The sequence below is a fragment of the Garra rufa genome, chromosome 9 (genome assembly GCF_049309525.1).
Source record: "Garra rufa chromosome 9, GarRuf1.0, whole genome shotgun sequence".
NCBI classification, from domain to species: domain Eukaryota; kingdom Metazoa; phylum Chordata; class Actinopteri; order Cypriniformes; family Cyprinidae; genus Garra; species Garra rufa.
This window is the reverse complement of record NC_133369.1, coordinates 24,085,899-24,098,669: the sequence shown is the minus strand read 5'-3', so window position 1 is coordinate 24,098,669 and position 12,771 is coordinate 24,085,899. Positions and strand designations below refer to the sequence as shown.

The window sequence follows — 12,771 nt, the reverse complement described above, 5'->3', positions numbered from 1 at the left end:
TCTAAAATAAATTTGTGTTAAATATTTCCTGTGGACACATAAATGGGTTGTTAGTAAATGCTAATGGGCCATATACAGAACCCTGAGGCACTCCATAGTCATTTTTAGTTAAAATTACTGTCTATTTTTAAACGTTTAGTTCTAACGTTTAGTTCTAGCTTCCTAACTTCCTCTCTCTCTCTCTCTCTCTCTCTCTCTCTCTCAGGGAAGGCAAAGCAAGGAAGTCTGTAACATATAACTATGCCTGTATGCTTGCACTGCTTGTAATTCAGACGTCAGGTGATCTCCGGATGATGGAGCACTATGCCACTCCACTACTTACTGTTTGCAAAGCTGATGAAAACAATGCCAAGCTTCAAGGTGAGCTTGCTACTCTTCTGCAGCCCACCAAACACTTTTATTATTTTTGGAAATCTAAGTGCTTTCACTTTCACAGCTGACTTCTATAATGTGTTTTTCAGAGCTGTCTAAGTGGTTGGAGCCACTTGAAAAGTTACATTTTGATATCAGTGGCATTCCTATGCTTATTGACTACATAAAGCAGGTGAGGTTATCAACAACATAACTACATTTCATAGCATTTTAGGGGTTTTAACAGTATAGAGGATGAGTTACAACATGTGTGCCTATTTTATGTTAGACATTGATCAAGACATTAAGGCACAGATGATTCAAGTTTTAACAAGAATAAGAACCCACTTTGATCTTTTTCAGTTAGCTATAAAACAAACCTTCACTCATATGCTCAAATGCTATTTTCATAGGATTGTGTCACACCGTGATAAAGACTTAATGTTTTATTAAATGTGGTGTAGCATCTAAGTTTTGCTGTTTCTTTTGTCAGAATCTGGAGAACTTGATGACAGCAGATGGGGTGGGTCTTGTAACTGCTCTTAGAGTGTTGTGCCACATTGCCTGCCCTCCAACCACTGTGCCAGGTACATGCAAACATACTGTATGCCTTACTTTTTACTTTCGCTTAACCAGATACTAAACAGACAAACAAAAAAAAAAAGGACGAAAACAAGTTTAATCTCAAAATATATGATTTGTGTGTTAACCTTTGCTGTATAAATGCGCCTAACATTACTCACTGTCTTATGTTGCTAAAATTAATCTTATGTTGCTAAAATTACATTTACATGATAAATCTAACATTTATTTCTTTTTCTTGCTAATGTATTTCTTGGTTCTTTATTTATTTATTTACATATAATAATTTCTTGTATTATAAAACCTGTTTTTTTCTCTGTTTTGAGAAATACTTAATGCTATTTAAAAATATTTAAATAAATGAATAATAAATATTTACATTTAGTGAAATGTTCAGTATTTGCTTTTCTGCATTATGTCAAATTGTTTCAATTAGCACTGGAATTGACTACTAAAAACTTGATTACCGGTAACAATGAAAATTAGGGCTGGGTAAAAATATTGATTTCTCGTTTGTAATTGTTACCACACTACCAGTCAAAAGTTTTTCCACAGTAAGATTTTTAATGTTTTCACTATTTAAAATAACTTGTCTATTTGAATATATTTTAAAATGTCATTTATTCCTGTGATCAAAGCTACATTTTCAGCATAATTTCTCCGTTTTTCAGTGTTACATGATCCTTCAGAAATCATTCTAATATGCCGATTTCAGATAAATGCTGTTCTTCTAAACTTTCTATTCATCGAAGAAATCTGAAAAAATTCTACTCGGCTGTTTTTAACATAATGTTTTTTTTTAAGGAGCAAATCAGAATATTAGAATGATTTCTGAAGGATCGTGATGCGAAAAAAGTTGAAATCACAGGAATAAATGACATTTTAAAATATATTCAAATAGAAAATAGTTATTTTAAAAAGTAAAAATATTTTAAAAAATTACTGTTTTTGCTGTACTTTGGATCAAATAAATGCAGGCTTGGTGAGCAGAAGAGACTTCTTTAAAAAAACATTAAAAATCTTACTGTTCAAAAACTTTTGACTGGTAGTGTATATCAGTTCTTAAATCCCAAGAATTGATTAGTCTAATCTAGTTCAGTTAATAGACGAAACATTGTAGCGCACCTGCCATCCAGTAAATTGCAATAAGCTTTGTGCTTTGTTACATTTGATGTGAAACACAGTCTCGGATTTCAAATTCTGTCAATTTTTGTACAATATTCCAATAATAAATGCTGTTTTGGTGCTGTTTAATGTGGAGTGACATCGCTGTAGCATCTCAGTTCAAGAGAAGTGCCAACACGAAACGCACGTGAACTGATCATCTTATCAAAATTAATATCAGTTTCAACAAAATAAACATGAATGAACATTCGAAGGTATGTTAAAACAAAGAGTACAATTTACTGAAATCTGTATTCTGATTATGTTGTGTAATCGCTCAATCAGTGTTTCAACCTCGGAAAGATGTCAATATAACAGCTTGTCAAAACAATACATCATGTAACATCACATTTACCTCAGAAAAAAAACATACTCAATGACATAAACTTGTTAGTCGGCTAGAAAGATGAACTTTAAAGTGGAGCATTTTGTTAAATATATGAACCATATAACATATTAATTCTATTTTTTGACTGTTCTTGAGTGTTTCATATATATTTGAATAAATCCATCAAGATTTTATGACAGCCACCATTTAAATGTTCATATTTCAAAAAATGTAATTGAGTGTAATTTAAACGTTTGTATACAAATCAGTTCATTTTAACCTTCAGTTTTATAGTAATGTAGTATTTTTACAGAATTAGTTTTTCCTTGAGAAAATTAGTCATGTGAATCACATATCATATGGCTTGAATCAGAATTGAATTAAAAGAGTAGTTCACTTTCAGAACAAAAATTTAGAGATAATGTACTCACCCCCTTGTCATCCAAGATGTTCATATCTTCTTTTTCTTCAGTCATAAAGAAATGGTGTTTTTTGAGGAAAACATTTCAGGATTCCATATAATGGACTTCTATGGTGCCCCCGAGTTTGAACTTCCAAAATGCAGTTTAAATGCAGCTTCAAAGGGCTCTGAAGAAGGGTCTTATCTAGCGAAACGATCAGTTATTTTCTAAAAACATTTGCAACTTATATACTTTTTAATCTCAAACGCTCGTCTTGCCGAGCTAGACAAGATGAGCATTTGAGGTTGAAAAGTATATAAATTGTAATTTTTTAGAAAATAACCCATTGTTTTGCTAGATAAGACCCTTCTTTCCTTGGCTGTGATCGTTTAGAGCCCTTTGAAGCTGCATTTTGGAAGTTCAAACTCAGGGGCACCATAGAAATCCATTAAATTGAGAGAAATCCTGAAATTTCCTTTCGACTGAAGAAAGAAAGACAGACATGAACAGACATGGGGGTGAGTACATTATCTCTAAATTTTTCTTCTTTTAATTGTGAAATTGGTGTCAAAACCCAGCCCTAATAAAAATATTATCTTATGTCTCCTGACCAAACTCATTGTGTATCTGCAGGTCAGCAGAAAGACTTAAAGTGGAACCAGGCCATCATAGCCCTCTTCAGTGCAGAGGGCATGGACACTTTTATTAAAGTCCTCCAGAAGCTTACATCACTGCTGCTGCTGCCATGGAGACTACATGGTCCAATGGGCCCCACGGCGCAGCGACTCATGATGCTGTCGGTGGCCGCCTGCTCGCTGAGACTCATCCGAGCCATGCTGACAGAGCTGCTGTGCGGGGGAACCTGTGAGTTTCGTGACGTGCGTGTGCCCTCCGTCTGTGTTGCCCTTCACAAGATCCTCTGTTCCACCCCAACAACCGGGCGCCTGGATGCAGAGGAGCTGCGTATCCAGGGAGACGTGACGGAGATACTGTTAACATTCACACATGCAGTTAGCCAACAGGAGACAGGTTCAGAGGAGACTGTGGCCGGAAACAGCTGGTCTCTGATGTTAAAGGAAGTGCTGAACTCTATACTGGCGGCTCCAGAGCACATCTACAGCAGCCTTAGTCTGCTCTCAGAACTGCTTCCTCTGCCTCTGCCCATGCAGACCACTCAGGTACTAAACACACATATGCGGCTACAAGTACATGTTGCTGCTTGCTGCTGAGTGTCCCACATATAGAAGGTCTGATCCAAACCCCTGTGCTGCTTGACTAGACAATTTTTATACATATTTTGACAATATAAGTGTGGTTTCTAAACGAAGGCAGCAAATTGATGCTTCCATAATTTTTCTAGAAAATAGTTTTTGTAATTTACTCTTTCCATCTTCCTTTTTCTTTCTTAGGCACTATCCGTGCAAGACATCGGTGTTGCGATGAACACACGAAAGTTGTGGAGTGTGCACTTACATGCTCAGGCTCGAGTATTACAGGAAGTGCTGAGGTGTGTGTGTGTCAGCAGCTGTCCGCCGCTACTCTCCATGCTCCGCCGTGTGTGCATACAGCTCTGTGATCTTGCTGCGCCTACTGCGACTCTGGTGATGAGGACATTGCTGGAGCAGCTGCAGGAGGAAATGCAACAGTAAGACTTATTCATCACATTAAGGACAATTTGTTCATAGCTTGGAGATTTGTTTTAATAAGATATCAAGAGCGTTATATATTTCTATTCATATACATACCTGGTACCTGGTATTTATCATGCAGTGGGGACCAAAAGTACATTATTTATGTCCCCATGAAGAAAACAAGCTCATAAATCATACAGAATTCAGTTTTTTTTGAAAATCTAAAAATGCACATGAAAAGAGTTTCATGCGAGAGGTAGGTTTAAGTGTGGGGCGATAGAAAATACAGTTTGTACAGTATAAAAACCATTACGCCTATGGAATATCCCCATAAAATATGGAAACACAACACACACAAGCATTTCTAATATAATTCTTATAAAAATAAATACAATTATTTATATTTTATATATTTGAATAAAATTGCTTACACACTACCAGTCAAACGTTTTTAAATGGTAAGATTTTTAATGTTTTTTTTCCGTCTCTTCTGCTCACCAAGCCTGCATTTATTTGATCCAAAGTACAGGAAAAACAGTAACATTTTAAAATATTTTTACTATTTAAAATAACTGTTTTCTATTTGAATATATATTAAAATGTAATTTATTCCTGTGATGAAAGCTGAATTTTCAGCATCATTACTCCAGTCTTTAGTGTCAATTATCAGTATTTAAAACAGCTGAATACATTTTTTCAGAACTCTTTGATGAATAAAAAGATCCAAATATCAGCATTTATCTGATACTTTATATACTTTTATTTAGCAAGGAAGCTTAAAATTGATCAAAAGTGATGATAAAGACATTTAAAATTCTGTTAAATGCTGTCTGAACTTTCTGTTCATCAAAGAAACCTGAAAAAATTCTACTACTAATTATAATAATAATAAATGTTTTTTGAGCAGCAAATCAAAATATTAGAATGATTTCAGAAGAATCATGTAACTGGGGTAATAATGCTGAAAATTCCGCTTTGAAATCACAGGACTAAATTACATTGTTAAAATATATTCAAATAAAAAAAAAAGTAATTTTAAATAGTAAAAATATTTCAAAATTGTACTGTTTTTGCTGTACTTTGGATCAAATAAATCCAGGCTTGGTGAGCAGAAGAGGCTTAAAAAAAAAAAAAAAAAAAACATTAAAAAGAAACTTTTGACTGGTAGTATGTATTATGTATTCTCAAATTAATTCCTAAAAAAATTAAAATTAAATTATATTACATAATATTTTTGTTAATTAGGTCTAGTGCTAACTGATAAAAGGGTTAGTTCACGCAAAAATGAAAAATCTGTCATTAATTACTCTCATGTCGTTCCAAACACGTAAGACCGTCGTTCATTTTCGGAACAAAAATTTTTTAAGAAAAAATTTGAGAGCTTTCTGACCCTCCATAGACAGCAATGTAAATTACCACTGACACGGAAGAGAAGAAATTGTTGAATAAAGTCATTATTTTTGCTTTCTTTGCACACTAAAAGCATTCTCATAGCTTCATAACATTACGGTTGAACCACTGATGCCATATGGACTATTTTAAAGATGTCCTTACTATCTTTCTTGGCCTTGAACGTGTCAGTTGCGTTGCCATCTATGCAGGGTCAGAAAGCTCTCGGATTTCATCAAAAATATCTTAATTTGTGTTCTAAAGATGAACATCGGTCTTGCAGGTTTGGAACGACATGAGGATGAGTAATTAATGACAGAATTTTTATTTTTGGGTGAACTAACCTTTTAAGCCTAAAATACTTGGGTTAGTTTGACTGATGTGTATATTCCAGACTCATATGGACTGTTGTGTGTTGTCTGTTTAGGGAGGCAGCTGGCTCACGCTTGCTAAGGGTACTAGCCCTCCTCGACTTGCTGGCATCTCAACGGGCTTGCAAATCAGCCTTGTTGACTCTACTAGGTGGACCTGCACGCACTGAGAGCCGGAGTGATGGGAAAGTGGAGGACAAAGTGCCAGACCTTCTTCCCTCGCTGGTTGCCATGCTTGTCCTACCTGCAGACGCCGCATTGTCAGCACAGCAGAATGCTGAATTGACTGCTTCCATCCTTCAGTCACTGTGTGACCAGGATGTTTCACTGGTCGTGAGCGGCTCGGGAGAAGCCTCGGTGTCTGAGGCAGAGCAGCTGGCCAACTCACTGCCGACCAGAGACATGATGATGTGCATATGTGACGGGATGCTGGAAGTGTTGGGAAATACACACAGCAGCTACACACTTCAGCTCACATGTCTGCGAACCATGATGTTTCTCACTGAGCACGACTATGGTCTCTATCACCTGAAAAGGTATCTCAATGGTTTTGTTATCATTTTGTCTGATTTACAGTGATATAAAAGATGTTTTTTTGTATGATATTTGTAGTTAATGTTCTTGTGTTTGTGTTGCAGCTCTCTGAAGAAACACAGCTTGGCCATCTCCTCTCTGATCCGCAGGGAAACCACGTCCTTTAGCAAAGAGTTAACCGAGCACCTTTCAACCCTGTTTGACTTTTTGAGACAGATTCTGAACAGTGAAGCTATGGTAGGCTGACAACAGAATCAGTATGTTTATTTGTGCTTGGATGCATGCTTGTACTGTATATGCTAATACATATTCTTTATTCCACACAGGATGAAGACATAGACAGTCGCTCTTTGGCTCTTAGTGTAAGCGACATGAAGCAGCTGCTGCAGTGGAAGGAGGACTCAGGGGAGCATCCGTTATCAGAACTGGAGAAGCACATCATGGTACATGTGGCAGCTTAGGTTATACATCATAATTAAGCTGTGCCCTATAACCTGAATGAAGGGAGACGCACGTATTAATCTTGTCCTACTCTCTCATTTTCCCATGTGTGCAGAAGCTCTGTAAGGAGGATGAGTCTTTGGAGACTCTGCTCGAGAATGTGGCTGGACTGCGACAGATTATTGAAGCTTCTGGAGATGCCTCACCTAATGCAGAGCCTGAAACTGAGCCTACTCTACCTGCGCCAGAGCCCCTTCAGACACAGTTTAACCACAGGTAGTACAGACACAGCGAGAAATCATGTCTGTGTCCAGGTTTTTATAGTTAACGAAAACCATTATGTAGGTATACAGTAGTCAACATTCGAAGTGGATCAAAACCTTTCATCAAATTTGTCCTAAAACCAAAAAGAATACCCGTTCTTATCTTAGGACAACTTTTGATTAACTTTTTTGATCCACTTCGAATGTTGACTACTGTATAGTGCCTTGCAAAAGTATTCATGTCCGTTCATTTTTTTATGTTGCTGCCTTAGGTTAAACTGCTTTTCTTTTCACATCAGTCTACACTCCATACACCATAATGACAAAGCAAAAACAGAAATGTCTTCATACATTTATTAAAAATAAAAAAAACTGAAATTAGTACATTTGCATAAGTATTCATACCCTTAACTCAGTACTTAGCTGAAGCACCTTTATAGCCTCAAGTCTCAAGTCAAGTGGGTATGATGCAACAAGGTTTGCTCATCAGCATTTGGCAATTATCTGCCATTCTTTGCCTAACCTCTTCACCTCTCAAGCTCTGTCAGTTTGGACGGGGGTAGACACACATTTTCAGGTTTCTCCAGAAATATTTGTTTGGGTTCAGCCCCAGGCTGTAGCTGGGCCACTCAAGGACATTCACAGAGTTGTCTATAAGCCACTCTTGCTGTGTGCTTAGAGTCATTGTCCTGTTGGAAGGTGAACCTTCTGCCCAGTCTGAGGTTCTGAATGCTCTGAACTGGGTTTTCATTAAGGCTATCTTAATATTTTGGTGCATTGAGCTTTTCTTTTACTCTGATAAGTCCCTCAGTACCTGCCGCTGATAAACAGCCCCACAGCATGAGACCTCCACACTTTACTGTTGAAATACTCTGCAGGTGATGAGCAGTACCTGGTTTCTTTCAAACATGATGGTTGGAATTGAGGTTCATCAGACCAGACCAGTTTTTTTTTGTGTGTTCACTGAGGAGAGGATTGAGTTTGGCCACACTGCCATAAAGCCCATATCGGTGGAGTGTTTCAGTGATGTTTGTTCTTCTGTAGGTCTCTCAGGTTCTTGGTCACCACTCTAGCTAAGGCCCTTCTCCATCAGTTGCTCAGTTTGGCCAGCAGGCCAGCTCCAGAGTCATGGTTGTTTCAAACTTCTTCCATTAAGGGCAACAGACTACATGCTTTTGTGACCCTTCAATGTAACAGAACTCTTCCCCAGATGTGTGGCTTAGAGCTGTAAATCTTTGCCCGAACCCGACGGGACCCGACAGGACCCGACGGGTTCTGTCGGGTTCGGTCTTAATTTTTAGCATTCTACACGGGCTCGGGCCGGGCTCGGGCTTGCGCGGTAAATGAGTGGTCAGGTGATGCGTTTCGTCACTCGCTACATTGAAACGGCTGTGATGGAAAATGAAACGGATGTTCTTGGCTGGTGGAACATCAACAAACCATCCTACCCAAAACTTGCAAAATTAGCCAGATCAGTACTATGCATCCCGGCCAGTAGCAGCAGCAGTGAAAGGGTGTTTAGTGCTGCTGGACGCACCATCAGTGAGCGCAGGACCGCGCTGAAGCCATCTACAGTGGATTCAATAATTTTCCTCCACACAAACAAGTAGCCTAATATTAGTGAGTAAAGGTTTTTTTAATGTATAACTAAATATCAATTGAGCATTACATGCATAAAGTAAACAGAGTAGGCTATATAGGCTAATGTTGGCATTATTCTTTTATTATTTCAACTGTTCACCGTCGCATTGAGACCGGTATGTGGAGAGAAGTGGCGAAGCAAATACGGCGGAGCCTTTGTCTTAATTTCGTTATTGACACCTAATATCTTAATTTAGAATGTATCTTAATTTATTTTAAGAAAGACTTATTTTTATTGGCGCGTTGGCCTATTTATATTCCAATTGGTGATTGTGGAGAGAGGCGGCCGCATTCGTTTGTTTTAGACAAGTCCCTCTTGCGTTCGTCTAATCTCAATGTTATATAACTTTTTGTTTAATGTCGTTATTCCCAAATACTTACAATTTATCTTGACTTATTTTGTTAAGAAAGACTCTTTTTTTTATAGGCCCGTAGGTCTATTTATATTGTAGGTTATGCCTTAGCCTATTTGAGCGCGAGATGTCGTTACTGAAATGTTACGATGTTAGAGGACTTATTTCATTTCTTTGTTACAACTTCCTAGTGGCCTATAGCCTAGTCATTAATAAATTATCTTTAAAAATGTATAAATGACTCATTCTTGACAAAAGGCAAAAGTGCTGTGTGCGTGCGCACATTTCAATAATGTCGGGCTGTAAACGGGTTCGGGCTTTTAAATAGCTGTCAGTCTCGGGCTCGGCTCGGGCTCGGGCTGGTTTCGGTCGGGCTCGGGCCTTGTCGGGCCTAACTTTTAAGGCCCGATTACAGCTCTAGTGTGGCTTGATCCTATCCTGTCTCTGAGCTCTACAGGCAGTTTTTTTTTGAGCTAACTTTCAACTGTCCCAGATTGAATTTTTTATTTTTGTTATTTTGCAAAGATGTTAAAAACCTTTTTTTGCCTTTGGTGTATGGAGTGTAGACTGATGTGGAAAAAAGGTAATTTAAAGCAGTTTAACCTAAAGCAGCAACGTAAAATGTAAAAAACAAATGAAGGGTATGAATACTTTTGCCTCTAATGAATTCTTCTAATATTACATTCTCCTTTTCCCCCCCAACTTACTGGTTATCTATTTTCAGGACGGTTTATGTTCTCTCGGATGTCCTGGACGAGCAGCTAAAGGCCCTGTGGTTCTCTCCATTCCAGCCAGATGAGATGGAAGCGGAAGTTGACATGGTGAGATGTGTGTTTAGAATGATAAATATATTTGTGATTTGAAATATGTAATTAAACAATTGGAGAGCTATGTAAACAGATTATGGCAGGTTTTAAAGAAATAGTTCACCTAAAAATGAAAATTACCGTGTGATTAACGCACCCTCAAGCTATCGTAGGTGTATATGACTTTCTTCTTTTAGATGAATACAATCAGAGTTATATTAAACAATGTCCTGGCTCTTCCAGGCTTTATAATGGCTCTTTATAATTGCTCTCTTCACTGCGCTTCCGTGTTTGTCTCTTCTCACCAGAGCTTACGCTACATCTACTCCATTCACTGGAGCGCCACTCTCTCCCAAAGTTTTAATTATGGATTTGTTTGTTATACAAATGCATCGATTTGCTTTAGAAGGCCTTTATTAACCCTCCGGAGACATGTGGAGTACTTTTTATGAATGATAGATTCACTTTATTGAACGTCAAAATCTCAAAAGCCATTCACTGCCATTATAAAGCTTGGAAGAGCCAGAGCATTTTTTTTTATATAACTCAGATTATATTAAAGATTATATAAAGAGGAGTCATATACACTTAGGATGGCTTGAGGGTGAGTAAATCATGGGGTAAATCAAGTTTAAAAAGATTCATTATGGAATCAATACATTTTGTAGAATCTAAATTAATAATAAATTACAAAAGTATGAATTGCTCTTCAGGTTATGTATTGATGTATGTGTTGCAGGTGAAAGTAGATCTAGTTGCACTGGCCCAGCAGTGTTGTCCAGACTTAGACCTGAAGGCGGAGTTAGAGCGTTCGTTCCTCACTGAACCCACTTCCCCAGGACACAGCAAACCAACCAAAGGCTTCAGACTGGGCAAACACAAACATGAGACCTTCATCACGTCCAGGTACACAGTGTGCTGTCTGCTTACCATTGAAGTCTGAGATTACTACTTTACCTTGAATGTCTGAACTCTATATGGCTACAAATCATTTTCTTCATTGCAGTGGGAATTCAGAGTATGTGGAGCCTGCGAAACGAGCTCATTTCATGGCAGCCCCAAGGGGTCGGGGTCGTGGCGCATTTGGCCAGCTCTCTCGACCACATGACATTTTCCGCCAGCGCAAGCAGAACACCAGTCGACCACCTTCCATGCATGTAGATGATTTCCTAGCTGCAGAGTTCAAGGACGTGGGTCAACCCACCGGCCTGGCCCTGCCCAAACGCCCACCAAAAGGAGGAGGAGCCAAGCCACCGACTAGAGGCTTGTTTACTGGAGGAACCAGAGGGAGGGGATTTCAGAGTCACACCCGCTTCTTCACTCCACCAGCCCCCAAGAGTGTTCTGCTTGCTGGTATGTTTCATTCAGCACATGTATACTGTGTACTCCTTTTATATGTGGCTGATAAAATCAATGACACATTAATAAAAAAAATGATGTGTTTGTTTTAGGTAACTACCCTCGTCGTGAAGGTGGACGTGGATCCACTTGGAGCACGCCAGTGACAGCTGACACTCACAGAGGGACTTACAGTGAACCTCGTGGAGGACAAAGCAACTTCACCCGACCGTTACCCTCCAGACAGCCACCTACAGGTACGCCTTTTATATGTGTAACCCTAGACCACAAATCCAGTCTTAAGTGGCATGGGTATATTTGTAGCAATACCCAAAAATACATTGTATGGGTCAAACTTGTAATTTTTTTAATTCCAAAAATCATTAGGTAAAAAATAGATAAATGCTGCTCTTCTGAACTTTCTATTCATCGAAGGAACTTGAAAAAATCCTACTTGGCTGTTTTCAATAATACGAGTAATAATACTTTTTTTTTTTTTTTGCCATTTTTGCCTGTATTGTGATAGAACAGATCAAAAACGACATGAAGCAAAGTGTAAGAGAGATATTATATATCTTTATGTATTATAGCCATTTCAAAGTCTTATTGGTGAATCCTTATTTTAAATTTAATTATTTATATAATGTAAAATATTAGGTGATAGTGCCACCTGCTGGATGTGTCTCTCAGTGATTGCTTCTTTCTCATCATTAAACATGAAAAAAGACCTGTCTAATGAATGAAATGTTTTTAAAAGCTCTTTAGCGCACCCTACAAACACTTCCTGACCCCTCTCTCCTAACTCTTCAGGTGCTTACCGACTGGCTCCTCGGGACAGAGCCACCAGAGGCAGAGGGACGGGCCTGTCCTGGCTGAGTGGTGGTGGAGTTAACGTAGGAGGAGGAGTAAGTGGCGGTGGACGTGGTCAAGGGAAGTTCAACAGCGGTGGCAGCGGAGGTGGACGAGGCCGACATGTCCGTTCATTCACTCGTTAAACGCTGCCTTGAGCAAAGCAGACTCAGCCGTCAGGCTCTAAAGGACCAATCAGGATGTGGATCTGCTGTATCTGTTGCAACCATCAGCTGATATTGTGTATATCATTGTCATGTTTTGTGTTTCTCATTTTTAAAACTGTTAAATATGATTAAATTCTTGTGAGTATATGTTCGAGTGTGTTT

The 12,771-nt window shown here is 38.5% G+C and overlaps 1 protein-coding gene across 1 annotated transcript in view; it reads left to right on the top strand.

The window, feature by feature from the left end:
• virma (vir like m6A methyltransferase associated) overlaps positions 1–12,756 on the top strand; it is a 28,975-nt gene extending 16,219 nt beyond the window's left edge. The window contains exons 10-23 of the mRNA XM_073847288.1: positions 206–360; positions 462–544; positions 845–938; positions 3,460–4,004; positions 4,236–4,471; positions 6,274–6,753; positions 6,856–6,988; positions 7,078–7,194; positions 7,308–7,468; positions 10,174–10,270; positions 10,995–11,161; positions 11,262–11,608; positions 11,707–11,850; positions 12,404–12,756. Of these exons, the coding sequence (XP_073703389.1) occupies positions 206–360; positions 462–544; positions 845–938; positions 3,460–4,004; positions 4,236–4,471; positions 6,274–6,753; positions 6,856–6,988; positions 7,078–7,194; positions 7,308–7,468; positions 10,174–10,270; positions 10,995–11,161; positions 11,262–11,608; positions 11,707–11,850; positions 12,404–12,588 (2,944 nt within the window). The 3' untranslated portion in view covers positions 12,589–12,756. The remainder of the gene's footprint in view (positions 1–205; positions 361–461; positions 545–844; positions 939–3,459; positions 4,005–4,235; positions 4,472–6,273; positions 6,754–6,855; positions 6,989–7,077; positions 7,195–7,307; positions 7,469–10,173; positions 10,271–10,994; positions 11,162–11,261; positions 11,609–11,706; positions 11,851–12,403) is intronic.
• Positions 12,757–12,771: the final 15 nt, after the last annotated feature.